At 42.1% G+C, this 25,002-nt stretch overlaps 1 protein-coding gene across 6 annotated transcripts in view; it reads right to left on the bottom strand.

Annotated features, from left to right (window-relative positions):
• Positions 1-8,665: 8,665 nt before the first annotated feature.
• The window catches only part of AP2A2 (adaptor related protein complex 2 subunit alpha 2), a 108,151-nt gene continuing 91,814 nt past the window's right edge, over positions 8,666-25,002 (bottom strand). For 5 of the 6 annotated variants that reach the window (XM_077818242.1, XM_077818248.1, XM_077818244.1 and 2 more), the window contains 4 exons: positions 17,601-17,717; positions 17,318-17,387; positions 15,347-15,481; positions 10,924-14,156 (listed from right to left, as the gene is read on the bottom strand). In XM_077818242.1, coding sequence (XP_077674368.1) covers positions 14,079-14,156; positions 15,347-15,481; positions 17,318-17,387; positions 17,601-17,717 — 400 coding nt within the window. In that variant the 3' untranslated portion in view covers positions 10,924-14,078. Of the gene's footprint in view, positions 8,822-10,923; positions 14,157-15,346; positions 15,482-17,317; positions 17,388-17,600; positions 17,718-25,002 lie in introns of those variants that run through there. The other variant, XM_077818243.1, reaches the window with a different exon arrangement.

Genomic DNA, 25,002 nt, shown 5'->3' with positions numbered 1-25,002 from the left:
TACAAATATATTACGTGCTGCCTAATGGTGCAGAACCTCCAGGTTTTTTCCAAAACCCAAAAATGCCAATTAATTTTGCTCTCCAACCCCACATCAGTGATCCCACACCCATAATTTTGTACCTCCAGCTCTGACGTCTGCCTCATCCCCCAGAACTACATCAGCTCTGCCCCCTCAGAGAAGAGCCACAAGAATGACTGAAGGATTAGAAAACATACCCTAAAGTGATAGACTCAAAGAGCTCAGTTGAGCTTAACAAAGAGAAGGTTAAAAGTTGACTGCATTACAGGCTATAAGTATCTACATAGGGAACAAATATTTAATAATAGGCTCTTCAGTCTAGCAAAGAAAGGTATAATATGATCCAATGGCTGGAAATTGAAGGATCGTGGTGAAGTCTCTAGCACTGACAAGTTTTTAATCAAGATTGGATGATTTTCTAAAAGACATGCGCTAGGAATTACTTTGGGGAAGTTCTATTTGTGTATGTTATACAGGAGGCCAGACTAGATGATCACAATGGTCCCTTCTGGCCTTTGAATCTATGAACTTGCCCCTTATGCCCCTAGTTTACCTCTGCTTCTCCCTCAGCTGTAGAGGCTCTTTTTCACATATCCGCAGCCCACCTCCACATGCCAGATCTGGGGATAGCTGTTGGATGGAGGAAGGTGTCCTCTTTTCCCTCTCCCCAAGCCCGGTGTTACAGTGCAGAGGGGAAGTAGTGGGGAGTTAACCCATTTTTCACAAGAGGGCAGAGGGAAGTTAGAAGCAGGGCTGCCCTGAACTGTCCATCCTCCCTGCCTCTTGAGCAAACGGTATCTGCTGCTCCCTCTACCCCCCACACCAATGTCTACCTCTGTGGGAGAGTGGAACGGGGAAAAGCACTCTGCTTCCTGCAGCAGCTGTGATTGGCTGTTCTCACCCTGAAGAGGGAAAGGTGGGGAAGGCAGCCAATCAGTGGGAGCGGACAGATCTGAAAACTGGATAAAGACTACAGCTTCTTCTGTCCCTGTGAGACAGCTTGCTGCAGAGGCCAAAAATCACATCACTCCCAATAAAATGGTGTGTGTTTGGGTACAGTGAGCTGTTGTGAAGCTTCTCAAACCCCTGAGCTCTAGTCCCTACTAATAAAATTCTATTTCCCTACATGACCATCAGTACAGCTCAGTCCTGACCTTTGTCAGCCTCTCACCCCAGCTATCTGAACACGGTCACTTCAGCACAGAGTGAAAGAACAGGTCCTTACACCAAACTTAGGTTTCATGGAAAGCATTAATGAGACAGGTACCTGGCCATGTAAGAATTTAATGGAATAAAAATTGAAAATGAAGAAAACTGGGAAAAAATCAAGTATCTGAGAGGGGGAGTTAAGAATAATGTATATGATAAAGTGTTCTGACAGGTTGTCTTACTATATCCCTGATGCCCTCCTTAACTCTGCTTTGGACAAGCTACTTCCCCATTTCTAATTACATCCTACATTTATTTCCATCTATGGAACTTAATTTCCTCTAAATCTCTCAATTTGCAGGCTTTTCCCCTCACCACTGTTTCTTCCTTCACCACCTCAGGGCAGATGCACTGACTGGCCAACTCCAAGCTGTCTGAGGATTCCAGAACTGCTAACTGCAGAATTCCCCTGTTACTCAGCCCATCCAGTACTCAGGACTCTTAACCTCTAACAACTCTTAAAGGCTTAGCAGCCATGTTTCCCAGAAGAGCAGGCATCTGCAATTGGGACAACTGCAGTGCCCTTTTACTAAAGTTATCAGTCATACCTATGTTCCTGGTACTAGCATCTTTCATGTCTTAAAAACTCGTCATATCCCTACAGTCAGCAGAGGCTGGGGTTGTATTATTTCTAGATAACCAAAAAAAACCCCAAACCCCAAAACCAAACCCAAAATTATGTGTTTTATAGTTTGGTTTGATGATACTGAGGTTCAGGACCATCCTGATCTCTTCAGGAAATGATTTGTTCCAGATTCATAGCCAATGCTAAGAATGCTCTGTTCCTTGCATACATTTTGCTGTTGGAAGTTGAGATTTCTGTTGCTCCAGGAGGATGTAGCTGTCAGAGGGTCATGCTCACACAGGGTGAGGGAACTTTGGCCAGTCCACGACAGGTTTTGGCATTTAGGACTGAAACCTTGAATTTGACCTTGCTGAGTTCACAGGAAGCCCAAGAAGAGAGCTTGAAAAACTGCTGAGAGCACATCACACTGGTTGCACTATATTTCGACCTATCAGGTGATCCCTTAATTCCTCCTGAGCAAGGAGCCCACTCATGCATGTGAAAATCTGCTTGGGTTAGGAACACAATGTCCTTCATCACCAGGCAAGACAGACATGTTTACCTTCAGTATTGATACCAAGTTGAACGTGAATTAGTGTACACTGGGGAACTTTTTAGCATCCTGAAATGGGGGTGAGGTCTGGAAAGTAGGAAATAGTGAGCTGCTTATTCTTCCACAACTGGGCTGCTCCCCGTCTCAAACACCCATGGGCTTGCTTCGGGGGTGGGGGTGTGTGTCATAAATATAAAGGGAAGGGTAAACCCCTTTAAAATCCCTTCTGGCCAGAGGAAAAATCCTCTCACCTGTAAAGGGTTAAGAAGCTAAAGGTAACCTTGCCGGCACCTGACCAAAATGACCAATGAGGAGACAAGATACTTTCAAAAGCTGGGAGGAGGGAGAAAAACAAACGGTCTGTCTCTGTCTGTATGATGCTTTTGCCGGGGACAAAACAGGAATGGAGTCTTATAACTTAGTAAGTAATCTAGCTAGGTATGTGTTAGATTATGATTTCTTTAAATGGCTGAGAAAATAGCTGTGCTGATGAATAGCTGTGCTGCAGAATGAATATTCCTGTCTGTGTGTCTTTTTTGTAACTTAAGGTTTTGCCTAGAGGGATTCTCTATGTTTTGAATCTAATTACCCTGTAAGGTATTTACCATCCTGATTTTACAGAGGTGATTTTTTTTTACTTCTATTAAAAGTCTTCTTGTAAGGAAACTGAATGCTTTTTCATTGTTCTAAGATCCAAGGGTTTGGGTCTGTGGTCACCTATGCAAATTGGTGAGGATTTTTACCAAACCTTCCCCAGGAAGTGGGGTGCAAGGGTTGGGAGGATTTTGGGGGGAAAGAAGTGTCCAAACTCCGTTTTTTCAGGAACCCAGATAAAGTTTGGTGGTGGCAGTGGAAATCCAAGGGCAAAGGGTAAAATTAATTTGTACCTTGGGGAAATTTTAACCTAAGCTGGTAAAAGTAAACTTAGGAGGTTTTCATGCAGGTCCCCACATCTGTACCCTAGAGTTCAGAGTAGGGAAGGAACCTTGACAGGGGGTTAGCAGGACATGGTGACCTATAGCAGCATCTGGGGACAAGAGCCCAGTACTTTTCACAGCTTGTGTGTGGCTGGCAATTCCCATTCCTGTCAATGATATCTTCCCAGGGAAGGAGAGAAAGTGTTATTATAGCTTACTTAGGGCAGCAACAGACCTGCTCTGTTACAAAGCATTCTGAATGAAAAAGTTTATCCTCTTAGTTAAATATTTTTGAGCCGCTAACCCATTCAGATGGCTAACTCTCCCTCCACTAAAGAATGAATTTTCATTTGTTCGCCTTGTGTTTCTGGGCCTATGCTCCGCTTCAGAGGGAGGAGTGAAACTGGGCTCAGAGCACTCAAATAGGGGGGAGGGATAGCTCAGCGGTTTGAGCATTGGCCTGCTAAACCCAGGGTTGTGAGTTCAATCCTTGAAGGGACCATTTAGGGATCTGGGGCAAAAATTGGGGATTGGTCCTACATTGAGCAGGGGGTTGGACTAGATGACCTCCTGAGGTCCCTTCCAACCCTGATATTCTATGATTCTATTATTTCAGATGATTAGGACTCACCTTACCCTCAAAAACTGATTGTCTCCTCACCTGCTCTGACCCCCACTTCTGTCTTCTAATGGAGTAGTCTGGGGTTCAAGATGGACTCCTCAAAAGCCCAGGATGGGAGGTCCCATGGTTCTACAATTCCCTTCCACATGGAGTCTCATACAGGTCTGTTGTCCTAAAGGACCCTGCCTGGAATATTAGTACTGAAGATGGGAGGGACCAGGTTACCATCCTTGCCACGCTATCGGTATGGCAGGATCCATTCTGTGTCTAACATCCTCCATCTGCAGTCTGAAGGAAGGTAGCAGCTAAGCTTGCAAATCAGGAGCAAGGCAGTTGGTGCAGGCTCTAGGGACTCGCACATATTCTTCCAGTGGACATACCCTCTTTCTGGAGTCACTCCCATCATGGAGATGGGAAGAGATCCCACTATAACTGGCTTTTCCCATCTTATCTGCCTCTTTTTTAAGCTCAGGAGTGGGAGACATGCATCTTAGGCAGAAGCGGCCTTTCCAACCCATCTGGGTTCCTTTCACAACAAAGGTGGGGGCACACACGTGAACCTACTCAAAGTTGGGCTGTGAGGAGGGAACTGCCTTCTTCCTACAGTGGAGCTCCCTTGGGAGACCACACAGCAGGGTGAAGCAGGAGAGACTTTTCCTTTTGGCTGTCTCAGCTTAATCTTCTCCCTAAAGACTGCAGGGGCACCAGGTGTTACAGCACCTCAGAAGATGATGCAACACTGACAGGAAAAGTCCTCAAATGGCAGAGGCAGCCTTGGATACGCCCAGGGCCGGATTAACCTTTTGTGGGCCCAGCACCAAATATATTTGTGGGCCCCCATGGGGGTAATGAAGCACAGCGCGGGTAGATTGGTCCTCGGAGCAAGTGGCCAGCCAGGGGCAACCCCGCTCCACGCAGTCCAGTGCGAGGGCACTGTTTACAAACAGGCAGTTCCCAGACACAGTGTCCTGCCCAGCCCTGTGCTGCCACCATGCCTCTTCCTCTTGGGGGTGAGCCCATGCCGCACCACACAGCTGCCGTGCCCAACACCCCCCTCTGACTCCCTATGGCCAGAGCCCCCCTGGACTCGCTATGCCCAGCACGCTCCCAAACCCCCAAAATGCACAGCACCCTGCCCAACACCACCCCTGCCCAGTACCCCCCTGCCCACAGTCCCACCACAACTGCCCAGCACCCCACACAGAACCCCCACTCCCTAGTGCCCCAACACACACAGATCTTCCCCATCCCCTCACAGCCCAGCACCCCCCTAGACCCTTCAGAGACCCGCTCCCCCACACCCTTCCTCCAAGCTGCACTCACCAGGCCCGCTGGGAGGTGACTGTGTGTGCTGGGCTGAGCGGGCAGTGCAGCCAGGGCTGGTCCTGGGGCCGGGAATCGCTCTAGCCCCTCTGGAGAGGTGCGATCAGCCAGGCCAGAGGCTGCCCCGGCTGGACTCTCTCTCAGGAACCACCTGCCTGGAGGGGCCCAGTCAAGCCCACCCCCCGCACTGCCGAGACTTGCCAGACTTCTGCACCTGTCCCAGGCGGCTCAGCTCCAGGGAGACAGGCAGGGCCCCACAGGTGGTGGGAAACAGAGAGACTGCCTGGAGCTGGAGGTGCACTGAGTGCCAGCCAGGAGGCAGAGAGGAGTGCTCGGCCGGCTGGAGGGCAGGCCGAGAGGAGCAAGAGATGGGCGGGGCGGGGGAGCCAGCAGGCTGGTGGGGTCTCAGCCCAGTGCAAGTAGAGCAGACCACGGCCCCTTCTGAGCATGGGCCCGGCTCCATAAGGCCACTGATGCCATTGTAAACCCCGGCACTGGATACACCTGGGGATTAGCCAGATTATTGAACTAAACTGTTAACCAAGAGTTTGAAAAGAATGTCAGCATTTTCCCCTCGGTAAATCTCTGCAGCAGGGAAGCCTTCTTTGTTAAATCTGTCGACAACTGTGGAGGCAGAACAAAAATTGGTGGGAACAGCAGAAGGCCAGTGAGCAACAGGTGTTTCTCTGAACCAAGAGTGGTTTTGTAACAGAATTACAGCGATTAAGCCCAGAAGGTACGTTAACCAGCAATGGCTCCTTCGACATGCTCATTTCTCATCCTTCTGCATCTCTCCCCTGCCACACACATACTGTGACAATCATGGTCCAGACACTCAAAGGGGAGAACAGACTGTTATAACCCCCCCGCAAAATAAGCGGTTAAACCAAGTGATTGCACACTGTATTATACTATAAAAATATATCAAGTAAGGTCTTTTATGAGAGCTTATAAAGTTCTGAGCTTGATAGTCATTAGATGCCTACAGACTGTGGTTATGTATTTGCGTCTATAGAAACCTGTGCTCCTCGTCCGTGATGAAACTTCAGGTCCATCTCTCAGCAGGGTGGTGAGCAGTCAGGGAAAGGCACCTCCCAAGCCAATTGTTTACACAAAACTGGTTTAAAATAACTACCCAGTGTCCATCCCAGGAAAAGACAATGATGGATCGTTAGAGTTAATGGAAAGACACTGAGACAACTCCAAATTGAAAAAGAAAAAAAAAAATCATCGCTCTTGAACATCCAGTCAGGAGGGATTCCCCCCCCGCCCACACTCTGATTAACCATGAGTTACTGTGGACTAAGGGAACAAAAAGGCCTTTTAAAAGTAGGCTTGGAAGTGAGCTTTTTTAATCTGAATTTAAGGAACAGTCGTGAGGCAGGAGGCTGCAATGAACGCTGGAGCACTCCTACAGGTAAGGGGTACACTGGAAAACTGTTTTAGGCAACAGCCATCTTATTGAAAAAGGGACTTTATCTATTATGGAAGTGTAATGCCTGAAGTTGTATCTTTATATTTATTTTCTGTGTAACTTGTATTTTGGCTTTACTATTTCATCTCAGAATCAAATTTTTCTATTAAACTTTTTATTTTTATCCCAAACAGGTCTCTGGTATGCAAACTGTGGGGAGTGTGTATGCCAATTTGAGCTAATTGGGGGGCTGATTTCACACCTGTGGGGGTGACAAAACAGAGAGGAATGGAGTCTGAATGTCTGATCGTTAAGAACCAGGGGAGACTCAGGAGACTGGAAATGCCAATGGTGTCTCCCTGCACAGAGTAACTGGGCTGGTGAAAGCCAGGGTGAGACCTTATGCTTGTGGTCTGGCTACTGCTGTCAAGAATCTAAACCATGGTTGCACAGAACAAAGGCCAAGTTAAAGGGCAAGTGGTGACAGAACCTCTCACTGGTCGGAGTGGTCCTCAAAATGTCTCATTCCACTAACTCCATACTCTGGTTCACCAGCAACCACTTCCTCCAGCCCTGCACCAGTGGCTACCTCTGGAGAAAGTTCCAGACCCACAAATTCCTGCTCTTTTCTCTCCTTCAGTTTTGCTATCTTTTTGGACAAGCAGCACTACTTCATCCTCTCAAACTCCTATGCCCACTACCCTCAACTATTTGCAACCTTCAGTTCTCCATAAAACACTCTCCCTCAACTGCCCCTTCCTTCTTTTCTGCATGTGAATCTTCCTTCACTCTCCTCTTCTCTTCTTTCTTTCATGCCCCATTCGCCTCCCATGTCAGACAGACTCTCCTGCCTGCTCTTCATCAACTATCACCCCAACTTAATTCCTTCTCTTCTCTAAGCTGCATCCCATCTGCACTCATCTCACTGCTGCACTAGCCTTAGCCTCATCAAACTCTCTGCCCTCTGGCTTCTTTCCCCTCTTTACATGAGCAAACCCTGGCCTCCTTACCTCAAAATCATTCCTCATCTCCTCCTACTTCAACTACTGCCCCATCATCTTCTCTTCTAACCTGAACATGTTTATTGTCATACCTTTTAATTCCTCCTCCAGTTCCATCTTAGATCCTTTCCCATATGGACTCTGCCTCTTCATTCTACTGAAGCCACTCAAAGATTTTGAATAAGATTTTCTGGCCAAGTCTTATGGCCTCTATGCCATCCACATCTTATCTGACCCCTTAGTTTGCATTTGACACCATCATATATCCTCTCCTTTACATTGTATCTATCTTTCCCCCTCTTCAGGGGGAATACTCTTCTCTTTTTCTCCGTCTGCAAGGCTAACAAATTTCTCCCCTTTGTCTATCAAACCATGTGCGCTTGCAGAAGAGTACACTGAGAGAATGGGGAAGCTGTTCGTGTTTTTCCCATTTAACCATGTCTTCCAATGAGGAGATGCAGACACCGTGTGGCGAACAAAGTACACTTGCTGGACATGTTTAAGTTCTGAAAAATACACCATGTATATTGATAGTATGGTATTGTCCAACTTCTCTAATTTCAACTGGGAAAAGAGGTTTAGACACCTTTCTAAAAGCAGTCTGATAGTACCAGCCCCTAAGGAATTTTTAAAATGTCCAACAATGGATTCCTAAGGCAAAAAACGTGCTCTTGAGGCGTAAGGATATTAGATATAGACACAGGTGAACTCCAGATGCAGGAAGTTACCCCAACCCTAGCATTTACTCCTAAGCTATTCTTTGAGAGAGGCCAACTATGTGCCCTCTACCCCCGCAGTGCATCACTGCATTCTTCTTCTCCTCCTACAGAACACTTAACACAGTTCTAGTGCAGCTTAATCAGGAATAATTCAGCTCTGGGCACTTCACTGTCAGAAAGCTAACGTGAGATGGAGATCAGACAACAAAAATTGTTAGGTTGCTGGAAGTGTTTACACAAGGAGAAATTTGGTGTTAGATAATGTACTACTGTACCACCCTTGGAATGCTAATATTTTAATGGTAAATGTCATGGTAATTCAGGACTACAATAAAATATGGTATGACTAGCTTTTTATGTGATGATCACCAGTCCTGGAAATATCAAAACCAGCACAGTTCCTCAGGTGTTTCCCCACATCTGCATGATTGGTCAGGTATTTTTGTTTAGTGGGCATTCATCATATTCCTATGTTTCCTACATAAGAAAGGAACAATAGATTAATTCAGAATATGATTAAATGTATTGAAGTGCTGGACCAAGTTTTAATGGAACTCTTGCAATTAAACCATATAACAGGAGAGAGACTTGCAATAGCCAACAACTTTTTTAATAAGACACTTACAAGTGTAAATTATTTGACTAATCAGAAGTCTACCTAATGGTTAGATTTTGTTGTTCTATGATTAGTGCATTTAGCAGCCACACAGGAGATTTGGGTTCTATAATTTGATCTTTGACTCCCTCAAGGCAGCAGATGATCAAGTCTTGCTGAGGACGGTTTATATGTATAGCTCTGAAGCAATTATGTAGCTGGGGAAAAAAAAGTGTTAATGGGCTCCTAGAGAATCCTCCAGGCCCAAATGTTATTGTGGGTATGGAACAGACTGAAGTGGGGGCTTTTCCATGTGAGTGCAGGAAAGTCTGGCAGATTAGAAATAGGTATTTGTTAACAATGAGATGAAATTGCTGTTCACCCTTCCTAGCCTTCCAGACTCCCTCCCTGGCTCTCTCCTCTACGCAGGGAAACTCCCACCATCCTCCCGATATTAACAAGAAACTTCTGACCCAGACACCTCTGTGCACCAGCTGCCCTCTTCCCTGATACATAGAGCATTTGACAGCACAGGGGTTTTGAAAACTGTTCCAGATTGCACACCCCAGGGTTTGGGGTGATTCACCCAATGCACCTCAATGCATGCAGTTCAAGAAAGAGGACAGTAGCTCGTGTGCTGTTCTGGCCCCCAACAAGATCAGCCAAAGCTGTAAGTGCTGGAAGGTGGAATGGAAGAGCACTACTTGGGTGCACATAAGGACTGAAGAGCAAAGGAAAGTCAGTCTGAGGCAGCTTATCAGTTATGCTGAAAGGAAGATTAAAGTTAAGGTGGTCAGTATCAGTTCAGATACTAGGGGATCCAGAGAAAACCCCATTTTTGTTCAGGATGTCAACAAATGTACAGTAAGGAGCAATCCTATTCCAACAGGAACCAGACTACCTAATATCTAATGGACTCTATAGTGAAATGATCCAATTTGCTGTTCAGAATATGGCTGCCTATATTTTCAATAAGTAATTAGTTCAAAGCAGAATGGGTAGGCGAAAGACTAACCTATTAAGATTAGAGTAACACACAAATACTGTCAAGGAGACTGGTATTTTACTCATGATATGTATTTTACTGGATACAGAGACACAACCAGTCCATACTCATTTGAATTTGTGGTTACATACCACAGGAGAACTGTGTAAATGGAACAAGAGATATGAGGGAATGGTAGCACCTGAATTAAACAGTCTGATATTTAGAAATGCTGAGCATCTGGAGCTTTCTTTAGACTTCAGGGTGCTCAACAATTCTTAAAAAAGACCTTAAAAGTCAAGATTACCTGCAAAATCACTTAACTGACAGTGCAGAAAATCAGTGCAAGTTTTTATAACTTTGCACAATTTGCTTTGCAAATCACAACTGCTTGACTAGAGTAATGCAAAAGTTTAGTATGTGCAATTGGAAAGTGCACCACAATGAAGGAGTTTTGATACAGATAAAATAAGTGATGTTGTGGTCCAAAAAAAAGCAACACCACTTTACTTAGCAGATGGGCCCTTGTGTGTATTCAGCATTCCATCAGCTAACTGAGACATTTTCATTACTTTATTCCTGTTAGTGCATTGGCACTAAAAACCCACCATGGGAGAGTGAGCTGGATTGTCTTACAGCTCATGCATCCAAATTATTTTACAGTTTCAAATGCAGTAATTTTTAATAACTGGTGATCAAGTGAAAGTCAGAAACAGACTTTCAGATTCTTCAAGTAAAGAATTCTAAGAGATTAGTACAGAACCCCACGTTACTCTATATATACACACAATAGTCACTTTTCAAAACATAAACCTCATTTATGTAGTTTTGTTTCCCACATTACATGTAGGAGAAGAAAGCCTTTTTGTTTTGCAGATGAAGTACTGTACAGTACAGTATTTGAAAAACTATGATGTATTACATCCGAATACATTTTAGCATACTCCCCCTTCCCCCTCCAAAACATGAAAGTAACATGGAAGACAGATAAATATTAGGTTACTGTTCTAACCATTTATTTTTCATTTCAAGGTAACATAGTTCTTTTGATGCATTTATTTCTTTTCAATCTTCTATATAGTCATAAGAAAATCCTCCAATTTGTCAGAATTTTCTTTTGATTCATACAAATGAAATGATCACCATAAATGTTACACAGTGGAGTGTAGATCAAAAAGTGCATGATATTCTGTCCTGCTGTTCAGTTATTTTCATGTGTCAATGCCTAATACTGTACTTTGAACAATAATACTGTTTTCACTGCATAAACTGCTTGAGAGAGGATACAATCACTTTGGTAATGTCCAACCATCATTTCACAAAGCGAACAATGTGTGTCTTTAGTTTTGTTCACAACACTGCTAGTGTGGCTCTCTGAAACATCTCATCCAATACAGAATTGTGGACATTTGAATAAAGCTTGATTACTTTTTTTTTAATACATCCAACATTCTAAGACATTTATTAATCCTTCTCCTTCCTCCTCCCCATATTTAATACATAATTCACCACAACTTGAACCAAAGCAAAGTGAACTAAAACAGTACACAAAAACAGTGTCTCAGGGTGTCCTTTAATGAAGGTATAGTATCTGTATTTCCAGAGGGACAGATGTACAATAGGATTTGGAAGAATGAAATAGCAGCTCTCTCCTTGCATCTGCTGCAGCACTCACTTTAACATAGCATAGTTTAACATCTCAAATTTTTATAATATAGCACACAACAGCACAGGTTCCAAGGGCACAAAAATGGGCCCATTAAAAGGACTTACTTGGGACACCCCCTTTACCCCCCAACAAAGGGTCATTTGGGACTTCACTGGTCCTAGTTACTGTCCATTGTTTTTAATTGCCAAATTCAGAAGGTAATTTCGTACAGTACTTCAGTTTACCTAGCCAAACTTGTTTGTAGGAGACGTCAGAGGTTTTAAAGGATGGCTAGTGATTTGTTGGTGCCCAACTTGGGAAACCCTAAAGGGGCCTGATTTTCAGACAGAGGGTGCTCAACACTCAGAAAATCTGGCCCCCGTAAGCAATCTCAATTTAAGCATCCAAAAATTGTGGCATCCACAATCACTAGTCACTTCTGAAGGATTTTGTCTTTCATTTTTAACTTACATTCAAAATACATCACTGGCCCTTGACTGAACCAAGTTAATACCTATCCAGTTCCATTGCCTAAGTCATCTAAAAAGTAAGAAGTCACAAGGCATGTTTAGTCATGCAGAATCCAATTCCCTCACAAGTGCATTGTGCTGCATGGCAACAGAAGCCTCATTTAGTGTGCAATTCCAACATCTTACTAGCACTGCATCTCAAGCCATCATAGTAAGGGTGTGCCTGGTTACAAATGTACATACTGTAAGACAGTATGTCTCAAAGAGATTTATATATTGTCTCAAAGAGAAATTTTACAGTTTGAATATGAGGGGTTGCTTGTAACTTGTGACTCCAGTGATGGCAGACACGCTCCTTTGTATTAAATCTGTCCCACACATCGCTACTGTTGATAGGCTGGGAATTAGCAGCTGTCTTAACTGCAGAGCTTGATCTGCTTAGGTAACCTTTGGTGCATCTAAAAGTCTGAAGGATCTAAATAAGATAATTATGTTTGATTTCTTCAGAGAAGATGCAAATCTTTGCTCTTGTAGAACAATGAGCTATTTAATGCATAGAGTCAGGAAAACTACTGTAAAAGCTAATTATAGCCTTTCTACTCCCACCTCAAAAGAAACCAACCCACATACCTGACAAGACTGTAGGAGATTTTCACCAGTACTATGCTTCTCTGCAGTGCAGAGAAGGAATTGTACAAATATTAATTGTTCACTGCCCAGCAATTTGGTCACACGATTAAACAAATGTTATCTGAGAAAATATGATTTAAAATTAGATCCTGTACTTCATTTTTTAAAAAGTCAGATGGACATGTTGTGCCTTGAGGATCAGAATGATTTCTCCCCACCCTCTCTTTTTGTGTTGCAGCATCATGTGATCATAACCTGCTCTCCATGACTAATGCAGTATTAACTATGTAATCAGCATTACCAAGGAACAATCTGACAGGGAACAGAAAAACCAAATGCACATCCTTCCTATCCTCAGTTGCTCCATTTGACTAAGAACAGGAAAACCAAGCCTAGTTAACGTAGTGCTTTCCTCAAGATGAAAAAACAGACGTGTATAGACAAATGACCCAATATTGACTCTGGAGGACAATTCACGCAATTCATTTTGGATTTCTTACATCCTCCTCTTCCTCAATTGAATTATAAATAATTGCTAAGCAAAAAAATTCCTCCTGAGTCCTGTACTGCAAAAAGGAGAAAAAAAACTGAACTCAAAGCTAGTTTAAAGGGCGATGTTGAGAATATTAAGCTTTTCAAATTTTTTGGTCCTAAAAAATTTTCCATGTGCAGTAGAAGTCAACTGAATATTAATGCTACACTGACTAAGCAATATATTCTGTGTGATATTGCAGTGCTCTGACTGAACAACAAAATTTAAAAACATACCTTGGAATCGGTCCTCTCTACCCATCACAGACTAGATGCCAAAACCTTTAAGAAACTTCACTCATGAGTTCAGTCAACCAGTCACGCCACTTCTGACTATCTTAATCCAGAACAGAAATGTTGGATCAATTCCTTGCAGATTGGTCAGTCTGATCTTCTGCTAACATACGAATTAAGCTCACTGGACATTACATTTGGTTTCTTTTAGCTCAAAGCAGAAAGGTGCACTTAGTAAAGGCACTAAAGCACCATGCTACCAGCAATTTACAGTGGCATTTCAATGAAAATACTCAGAGTTATCACACTTGCCTAAGCTCATTTCCCTTTAGTTAAGTTTTAAAAAGCCCAGCTTCGGCAAAAAAAAAAAAAAAAAGAGCACAATTAAGATAGACATCTCTCCCACCCTTTATATAGCATAAGCTAAAAAGCCATGATTTTTTTATATCTAGAAGTCATTTTATACCGTACATTTTACATCCTTAATTTCATATGAAAGGGACAAGTCCTTTTAAGGCTGGAAGTTGGTGGTGGGTAATGCTGCAGTACTCAGACACTGATGTACAAGACATTTATTTGCAGTAGGATGAGGACAACTATGGCAGAAATGGAGAAACAAAACTGGACTCATCTTGTTACCATTAAAACTGTTCTGACAGCAGTTCACATAATCGCTGAGATACTGTTTCTTTACTTGTTCGTAGTGTGAGTCTATACATCTGAAAGAGAGCACATAAGAAATCTATGTATTATAAGACAACAGTGAAACATGTCTGCATTTAGATGGATGTATCAGAAGAAGTGTACAGATTAAGTAACAAAGCGGTACAGGTGCCACTTAGCTGTGATATGAGCAATGGCTAGTAATTTTCATGTGAGACACTGACAATTTTATTCAGGCACAAATAATATTGAAAGTCTGTGGGGACAGGTCCTCTGAGCTCTGAAGGTGTTTAATGTACTTTTCCCACTAGGATTTCCCCAGATCTGACTCTGCTCTAAAATAAATAGTTTTTCCTGTTTAACTGCCTATCTAGAATTTTCAAATCTCTGCTACCATACCTTGGTACTGAAACATGGACAATCCTTGAAAACCCATTAAGTGATCACTCATTAAGCAGCAGGAAGAGGAGGAACTGATTCAGAGCAAATAAAGGCATTCTCACTAACCCCATCAACTTGGGAAGCAGAGATTTGTACACCAAACCTGGATTCTCAAGCAACACATTTCATTCCCACTGAGAACCAACACAACCCCCCAAAATATGGATTTTCTTCAACTCCAATATCACCAGGAAACATAAAACACAGTCATCACGTTCAGTCCCTTTGATTTTACAACAGTAGCAAACACTATTTCTAGAGATGTGCATTCTTCCACTGCTGATTCACAAAGCAGTAGACAAAACAGAGCTATATTTCGTTCATTTAGAAACAGAGATAGCAAAAAAAAATCAGTTTTGTCTAAGATGTTGAAGGGAAAATTTAGTAAGAAGCTTTTAAACCTTCAGGGGTGTATCAAACAAATACAAAAAAGACTATTAAGATTAATTTAGCGTCCTCTGTACAATAAGGAGAGTTGTAGTTTGATGATAGGATGGTATATTTTCCAGGGAAGAATCTCAGAGTAACAAAATACGTGAGCATGCATGCAAAACAGCGGAGGCCTTTGGAAAGCTGAAAAGTAGCCTGCTGAAAGCCAAAGCCAGAACCAGCGGCCTTGGTTTTCAACCTATTGGGGTTTATTTACATTAACAACTGAGTGAGACATCACATAACTACTTCTATTGCACGTTATTTTTAAAAAAAAGCACAAGGCATGTTTAGTCAGAAACGTTGGTAAGATAAGTTTTATTCTGTTTCTGTAAACCGGAACTTATATTTAACTTGCAAATACAAAAGCAGGTACCTGTGCCTGAAGGTTGGGTTCAAGACGCAGCAAACATCCAATCTGGGTAGTTTTTGTGTGTATTATACCAGCACCAACAAAATTAGCAGGGTTGGGATCTACCTCTTCAAGGAGGGCAGAGCCAAAGCCAATGATCTATCAAAGAAAACCCAAACAGAGACTTGGTTTAGAGACACTGCAGGGGCAGGAAGACAAAAGTACAAAAAGTGTCCAAGAATGCTCATGAAACAGCCTATTCACAGCAACAATAGTAGCATAGGAATTCTGACATCTGAACACTGCTCCTATACCACAAACTGAACTTTGAAGATAAACTTGTTTGGCACTCAAGTAGTAGCAACACTTATAAATAGGATGAGGGATCTGAGTTCTCTAGATTCAGACATTTAAGTCTTCTCCACACCTGTCCCTCATACCTTCCTCTCCTCCTCCTCCTCACCTGCTCCATTTCCCCTAGCCCCTCTTCCTTTCACGGTCTTTCCATTTAATCACCTCTTAACTAAACCCCATCCCCAGTTTTAAAGTAAGCAGTAACAGATACTACTACTGCTGTTTACTTTGCTTTTTCTCCATTACAATTGGGCTTAATACATGGGAGGCTGCAGTTGTGAGTCCATTCTCAACGTTTATTTGGTCGGCACTATCTAAAATGGCAGCACTTTAAATGTGGACTTATACTCCAGTTCAGATTCATGGAATTCTTATTGAGGTGTTGATGCATTTAGCACCACAAAAGACTCAATGGAACATGATGCTTGCCACTATCACACTCTGCTTGCATGCTCTAGCCCTTTCCCCTGCCCTCTGGCTTGTTTGTTTATTTAAATTGTAAGATCTTCAGGGCAGGGACTGTCTACTATTCTTTGCACAGTGTTCAGGACAGTGGTGGGTCCTGATCTTGCTTGTCCATAGGCATTACTGTAATAAACATGATTAATAATCAGAATTAGAACTTTCCTAAGTTTGAGAGCAGATTCTATATCTGGAGTTATAGTTCAGCTCTATTTCTCTGGCAGCACGGTAAGCTTAACATGGTCTCTTTCTGAGCAAACAGGTATGGATCATTGAGATAGCAATGTCTAAATGTACAATACTAATTTGCTTGCTTTTAGTAAATAAGGGAATTCAAACAAGGAACTTCAACTTATACAGGAAGTCTTGCATAGAAAGTATACAAAGCAATCCAGTCAGTTACGTTTTCTTTACAAAGATTATAAAAATGGATGTACGGTGAAGGGGCACTGAACTAGAGTGGCCCAAAACTGCCCCATATTGACACACCTCCCATGCTAAACGGCTAACAGATATTCATCACCCTATCTGATGATTGGCCAGATTTTAACTCCAGTTGCCAGATGGTATGCAGTGAAGTTTTCACTGGAATATTTAATCATGCTAATAGGATTTCATGGAATATACAAGTATAACAGCAAACAGTTGAGCGATAAACAGGGCATGAATGGTAAAAAGAGGAGGAGCTGGCTGAAAGTTTTCTTATTTCACCATGTCAACAAAGAGTCAGTTTTCACCCTGCTTTTTGACCAGGTAGATTTAGCCAAAACATTTTGACAAAAAGGAAACACTTACACGAAAAACATTTTCAAAATCTATTTTTTTTTAGTAGCTCTAGTAGAGAGTAGGCTTTGAAGTTCCCTGCAATTCAATTACATGAATGAAGTTCACATTTCAGAATAAACCATTTCAATGTTCTTCTCAACAAGCTCTAGAACTTTTCGAAATAAACCAAATTGGATTAAGACCTATGGAAATCCTACAGATATTTCCATGCTGCTAAGTGCAATTACCTCACTGACTAATTTGCAATGTGTTCATGCCTAAGCAGCAAGACTCAAATGCCCCGAAGAAAAAAAAAAAAAGAGGGACAAAATAAAATGTCAGCATCAATAGATTTGTTAATGCCACTGCTCCAAATCTGAAATCCGTCTGTTAAAATATCACACTGTTACCTACCTTTGCCTTTGTGATCTCTGTATCCATTGGATGCTTTGCTTTAAAGATGTTCTGCATTTCTTGCTGAGGACTGTGAGAAACATACAAGTTAGTATCATGCTATAAAAATATATAACACAAGAGCATGGCTGGTAGAGTGCTGAAGTTCAACAGCAGTATTTACTTATATTGAAGTATTTGATATAAGTAAATATAAGTAATGGGAAATGAAGCACCACTAAGCTAGATATTATTCAACACAGCCCTTTCACTGAGAAATTTACAATCTGGGTTCAAATCTTACTTGCTCAGTTGTTTCCAGCGCTGGAAGAAGTCTTGAGAGGCCATCTCCGTAGGTTGGAAAAATTTGTTCAATGTGATTGGTAGTTTTACTGAAATATTTTGAAATGTTCCCCCATATCTGTATGAAGAATAAAGAGAAAATGTGGTACAAGTTATGATGAATTACAGGACTGTATTTCAGAACCAATTTCAGAAAAAAAAGTGAAACACTGAAAGATATTGTGACGCTGGTAAACCAAGTGCCAGTTCTGGCCAAGGCCGTAGGCGTTAGCGAAGAATTGAAACTCATAGCCGGAAACCAAAGCAGTTTACCTATATACTAGTTTTGTTCAAAACAGATATTAGTCTTATAAGCATGTATTTAAAGCTTAGAAGCTATGAAATTATTGTAAATTGCTGTATGCATTAATCTCACTTGTAATGTCTGTATTCTACCCTGCAAGGTAAAACGTAAGTGTTTTATAATTATAAAAATGCCTGCTTTGAATGTGTGAATTCAGATGGGAATAGTGGCTCCCACTGCCCATTCAGAAGGGCTATCAAAAATTAAGTGGGCCATCATAGAAAAAAAGCTTTGTTAATTGCCTCATCCAACCATCTACAAGAATGTACAGAAGGCCTCCGGCCATCTATTTGAATGTTGGAAGAGAGAAATAAAAACAGATGACATGAAAATTTTTCATCTCTTTGCTGTTTGGACTCTCGCAAGGGCTGGAGCTATGAAACAAAAAACAGAGATCCCCAGGGTCGACCTGGGTTCAGCCCTGAAGACATTAAATGCTGACAGATTACTACATCTGACCGCTTTTGAATCACAGACTGAAACTCATTTGTGTTTATACGCTTGCTTGTTTTAACCTGTAAATAAATCATTTCTTTTTCCTAGCTAATAGATCTTTAGTTAATTACAGGATTGGCTGCATGTGTTATCTTTGGCATGAGATCTAAGGTAAAAATTGATCTGGGGTAAGTGATGGATCTCCTAGGACTGGAAGCAACCTGAATATTTTGTAATTTTTTGTATAAATGACTGTTTATCACTAAGTCCAGCTTGCCAATGTGGCAAGAGACTGGAGAGCCCCAGGGGACTGTTTGTGACTCTCTGGTAGAACTGTTACAGCGATCTAGGAGTTCACATTTGTTACTGAGTTGGTATGTTCTATAATAAGATTTCACCATCAGTTTGGGGTGTCTGCCCTGCTTTCGACAGTCTGCCCTGAGCTCAGCATTCTCTGTCATGAGCCACTCCAGACAGCATAATAATTATATTGCCTTATCAAGGTCCATTCACTATTTCACACAGAATACAAAGAATTCTGAAGTAAACATATCTCAGACTCAGACTATTGATTATAAACTCCTTTTTGGAGGGGCAATAGGTTGAAGAAAAGAATCATTTCATAGAATCATAGAATATCAGGGTTAGTAAGGACCTCAGGAGGTCATCTAGTCCAACCCCCTGCTCAAAGCAGGACCAATCCCCAATTAAATCATCCCAGCCAGAGCTTTGTCAAGCCTGACCTTAAAAACTTCTAAGGAAGGAGATTCTACCACCTCCCTAGGTAACGCATTCCAGTGTTTCACCACCCTCCTAGTGAAAAAGTTTTTCCTAATATCCAACCTAAACCTCCCCCACTGCAACTTGAGACCATTACTCCTTGTCCTGTCATCTTCTACCACTGAGACTAGTCTAGAACCATCCTCTTTGGAACCACCTCTCAGGTAGTTGAAAGCAGCTATCAAATCCCCCCTCATTCTTCTCTTCTGCAGACTAAACAATCCCAGTTCCCTCAGCCTCTCCTCATAAGTCATGTGTTCCAGACCCCTAATCATTTTTGTTGCCCTTCGCTGGACTCTCTCCAATTTATCCACATCCTTCTTGTAATGTGGGGCCCAAAACTGGACACGGTACTCCAGATGAGGCCTCACCAATGTCGAATAGAGGGGAACGATCACGTCCCTCGATCTGCTCGCTATGCCCCTATTTATACATCCCAAAATGCCATTGGCCTTCTTGGCAACAAGGGCACACTGTTGACTCATATCCAGCTTCTCGTCCACTGTCACCCCTAGGTCCTTTTCCGCAGAATTGCTGCCTAGCCATTCAGTCCCTAGTCTGTAGCGGTGCATTGGATTCTTCCATCCTAAGTGCAGGACCCTGCACTTATCCTTGTTGAACCTCATCAGATTTCTTTTGGCCCAATCCTCCAATTTGTCTAGGTCCCTCTGTATCCTATCCCTACCTGCCACTGTATCTACCACGCCTCCTAGTTTAGTATCATCCGCAAATTTGCTGAGAGTGTGCAATCCACACCATCCTCCAGATCATTTATGAAGATATTGAACAAAACCGGCCCCAGGACCGACCCTTGGGGCACTCCACTTGATACCGGCTGCCAACTAGACATGGAGCCATTGATCACTACTCGCTGAGCCCGACAATCTAGCCAACTTTCTACCCACCTTATAGTGCATTCATCCAGCCCATACTTCTTTAACTTGCTGACAAGAATACTGTGGGAGACCGGGTCAAAAGCTTTGCTAAAGTCAAGAAACAATACATCCACTGCTTTCCCTTCATCCACAGAACCAGTAATCTCATCATAGAAGGCGATAAGATTAGTCAGGCATGACCTTCCCTTGGTGAATCCATGCTGATTGTTCCTGATCACTTTCCTCTCGTGTAAGTGCTTCAGGATAGATTCCTTGAGGACCTGATCCATGATTTTTCCGGGGACTGAGGTGAGGCTGACTGGCCTGTAGTTCCCAGGATCCTCCTCCTTCCCTTTTTTAAAGATGGGCACTACATTAGCCTTTTTCCAGTCATCCGGGACTTCCCCCGATCGCCATGAGTTTTCAAAGATAATGGCCAATGGCTCTGCAATCACAGCCGCCAATTCCTTTAGCACTCTCGGATGCAACGCATCTGGCCCCATGGACTTGTGCACATCCAGCTTTTCTAAATAATCCCTAACCACCTCTTTCTCCACAGAGGGCTGGCCACCTACTCCCCATGCTTGTTGCCCAGCGCAGCAGTCTGGGAGCTGACCTTGTTCGTGAAGACAGAGGCAAAGAAAGCATTGAGTACATTAGCTTTTTCCACATCCTCTGTCACTAGGTTGCCTCCCTCATTCAATAAGGGGCCCACACTTTCCTTGCTTTCTTCTCGTTGCCAACATACCTGAAGAAACCCTTCTTGTTACTCTTAACATCTCTTGCTAGTTAATTTGTACTTATGAAAATAGAAGTTTAGAAATAACTCATTTTAGATGCGTATGAAGGCAGAAATAGTTAAATGCATCCATACCTCAATAAGAATTCCATGAATCTGAACTGGAGTATAAGTCCACATTTAGAGTGCTGCCATTTTAGATAATTTCAGAGTAACAGCCGTGTTAGTCTGTATTCGCAAAAAGAAAAGGAGTACTTGTGGCACCTTAGAGACTAACCAATTTATTTGAGCATAAGCTTTCGTGAGCTACAGCTCACTTCATCGGATGCATACTGTGGAAAGTACAGAAGATCTTTTTATACACACAAACCATGAAAAAATGGGTGTTTATCACTACAAAAGGTTTTCTTTCCCCCCCACACCCCACTCTCCTGCTGGTAACAGCTTATTTAAAGTGATCGCTCTCCTTACAATGTGTATGATAATCAAGGTGGGCCATTTCCAGCACAAATCCAGGGTTTAACAAGAACGTCTGAGGAGGGGGGAACCCTGGATAAATAAATTGGTTAATCTGTAAGGTGCCACAAGTACTCCTTTTCATTTTAGATAATGCCATCCAAATAAACATTGAGAATGGACTCACATCTGCAGCCTCCCATGTATTAAGCCCAACTGTAATGGAGAAAAAGCAAAGTAAACAGCAACAGTAGTATCTGTTACTGCTTATTTTAAAACTGTGGCTTTCTACATGTAAAAATATTAATTTTCATCCACAGCAACAGAACGAATGGAACAATAGCAAACCTGTATAAAAATAATCAATAGATAAATCATTAATCAGGTTTACGCTTTAGTGGGAACATGCATGTAGACATTTCAAAAGGTACAATCTCACTATAAACCACAAGAGGGTGAACAGATTTATTTCTATGGAAATAAATACACCAATGCAAAATACCACCATTTTAAATCAAGATAATTCAAAGCTAGCATCTCGCCTTTATAAGACTGATAATCTTAATGTTTAAATTACTAAGTAGGCATGACTGAACAATGTCTATTCCTTATTTGAACAATTTGCCTAAAACAGCCATCTAAACACTGTTACCATGTGCATTTCTTTTCCAGGCATCTTTAACATTCTTCTTAAATACTAAAAACTGGGAACAGGATATATTGCCTAAAAAAATTTCACAACATCAAGATGTAACAGGCAACGGTTTTAAATTCTCCTCCCCCAACAGTTCTGATGATAAAAGTTTTTGTTCTTTGTATTTTTTAAAAAGACGCTTTAAGAAATGTGGAAAGCCTGAGTTGAAATACTCACCTATAATATACCTTCTTGCTTTGATATTTGCTTATATGAAGATTACACAGTTAGGTGAGGAGAAACTCTGACACCTTCCTTTATTAAACAATTCCAAGCAGCCAGCGTCTCAATTAATGAACTGCATACAGTCATTTCAGGGCAACTCTTAAATTGACACTCAGGTTAATCATGTTTAACACATTCTCATTTATATTAAGAACCATCACCTTGGGTAAGTCAAGGAATTATTAAAACTGAATTTACTTTACAGTTCATGTTGCCTGGTCACTGTTTTGCATTTCACTCAGCTTGGACCCAGAAAAATAGCAGACAGCTTCTACTAAGTTTCACTTTTAGATCGTCATTGGAATATTCTGGGAGCACATGTATTGGCTGTAAGTACTGTAGAAAACCAGTTTAAAAAATTCCATTGTATCACGAAATGTTTCTGGACAAGAAGTTAATCTTCAGCTTTCATGGAGGGAAACTTCCTTTCTGTATTGAATAGCAATCTAGAGTTCAACCTTATTGAATAAAATGGAAAGATAAGTGAGAACTATGGTCGCCCGTTCAGTTAGAAGTTACCTACCACGCTGCTCCAAAGAATGACTATTTGAGTTGAATACAGTGTTGTTGTAGCTGTGTTGGTCCCATGATATTAGAGAGACAAGCTGGGGGAGATGTTATCTTTTACTGGACCAATGTCTGTTGGTGAAAGGAGAAGGTTTTGAGCTACACAGAGCTCTTTTTTCTGGGAAAGGTACTCCGAGGATATGTCTACATTGCAATTAAAAAGCCACGGCTAGCCTGTGTCATTTGACTCGAGTTAAGGAGCCGTTTAATTGTAGTGTAAATATTCAGGTTCAGGCTTGAGCCTAGTTCTGGGAGCCTGTGAGGTCCCTGGAGTAGATTCGTGGGGGATGAGGTTGTAGAGTTTCTCTTAGAGTTGTTTGGAGAAGGACTGTATGATAACCTTAAATTCCTGGGTGAACTGTGGTGTGGGGTCTTCAAGTTCTTTGTAGTAGGTGGTGTCGGAGAGTTGTTGGTTGGCCTCGCTGACATAGTTATCATGATTGAGAAGTATGATGGGACCCCTTTGTCTTGGGGTTGGTTTTCAGGGACCACATTGCTGTCCTACTGGTGGCGGAGTGATTGTGGTGGATGTGATTTTTGTTCAGGATTTCACAGTCAATTTCCAGATTTCCAGAAGAAATCAATGTAACTGTCAAGGTTCCTTCCCTACTCTGAACTCTAGGGTACAGATGTGGGGACCCGCATGAAAGACCCCCTAAGCTTATTCTTACCAGCTTAGGTTAAAACTTCCCCAAGTCACAGATTTCTTTCTTGCCTTGGGAACCAGCTTAGATTAAAAACCTGGTACACTGCCATCACCAAGCGATTTAAACAAAGAGCAGGGGAAGAAACCACTTGGAGATGTCTTCCCCCAAAATATCCTTCCAAGCCCTTACCCCCCCTTTCCTGAGCAGGCTTGAGAACAAACCAGATGAGCACAAAACCAGCCTTGGATTTTTAACACCCAAAAAACCCCAATCAGATTCTTAAAAAACAGAACTTTATTAGAAGAACAAAAAAAGATAAGAGAACAACTCTGTAAGATCAGAATGGAAGATAATCTTGCAGGTTAATCAGATTCAAAACAGAGAGAATCCCTCTAGGCAAAACCTTAAGTTACAAAATGACACAAAAAACAGGAATACACATTTCCTCCAGCACAGCGAATGTACAAGCCAAAAAACAAAGCAAACCTAACGCATTTTCTAGCTAACTTACTTACTAACTCCACAAGAGTTGGAAAGCTTGCATCCTTGACCTGTTCCCAGCAAAGGTATCACACAGACAAAACCCTTTGTCCCCCCCTCCAGATTTGAAAGTATCTTGTCCCCTCATTGGTCATTTTGGGTCAGGTGCCAGCAAGGTTATCTTAGCTTCTTAACCCTTTACAGGTGAAAGGATTTTGCCTCTGGCCAGGAGGGATTTTATAGCTCTGTATACAGAAAGGTGGTTACCCTTCCCTTTATATTTATGACAGTAACAATCAAGTGTGTGGACGACATCCTGAAAGAAATCTTTTCCAAACCCACTTTTCTGGCCTTCAAAACAAATCTCCCATCCTCACCAAGCTCATTATCAGTAGCAAGTTCCCCACAGACCAGGACTCACGAACTCAAAGTCGCACCACACCCTGCCAGAACAGATGCAAAACCTGCAGACATATCTCCACTGCTACAATGATCAATACCCCCCCCCCAACACACCTTTCAAAATCCTTGGGTCCTACACAAACCTATCACAACATATGGTATACTTTATCTAGTGAATTATGTGCCCCAGTAACAACGATGTGGGTGAAACCAGACAATCTCTATGTTCTCAAATAACTTATCTCAGAAAATGATAAAAGACAAAACACCACATCCCCAGTGGGCAAACACCACTTGGGAAACGATCTTTCCACATCTAACCCCTCAGTCCTTGTCCTCAGAGAAAACTTGTGCAACACCTTTAAAGATTCATGGCTTATTACAACTATCTGTAACCCACTAACCCTTCTTTTTGGTCATATAGCTGAAGAGGTTTAGCAGGGCACTCCACCTTGAAGGGTTTCTGAGTATATGTTAACTATTTATGCTAAACAGTCTCTTCCACCTTGTATTTAGTTGTGACACTGAGTGCCTTTTCCAAACCTGAAAGAGTTTTGTGTAGCTCAAAAGCTTGTCTTTCACCCATAGCTGATGATCCAATAAAAGATATCACCTCACCCACCTTGTCTTTCTAAGTTGAAGGTCTTTAGCAACTTGTTAGAACAAGCCCTCAGGCAATTGCTCTGTCCAGAGTACCTTTTAATTCTTCTGTGCTTCCAATACATTTTTAGATTCAGAAGTCCATGCCGAAGTCCATGTC

Source organism: Eretmochelys imbricata, chromosome 6 (assembly GCF_965152235.1).
Source record: "Eretmochelys imbricata isolate rEreImb1 chromosome 6, rEreImb1.hap1, whole genome shotgun sequence".
Lineage (NCBI taxonomy): Eukaryota > Metazoa > Chordata > Testudines > Cheloniidae > Eretmochelys > Eretmochelys imbricata.
Note: the sequence above shows the minus strand (reverse complement) of the source record. Positions and strands in the feature narration are given on the sequence as shown.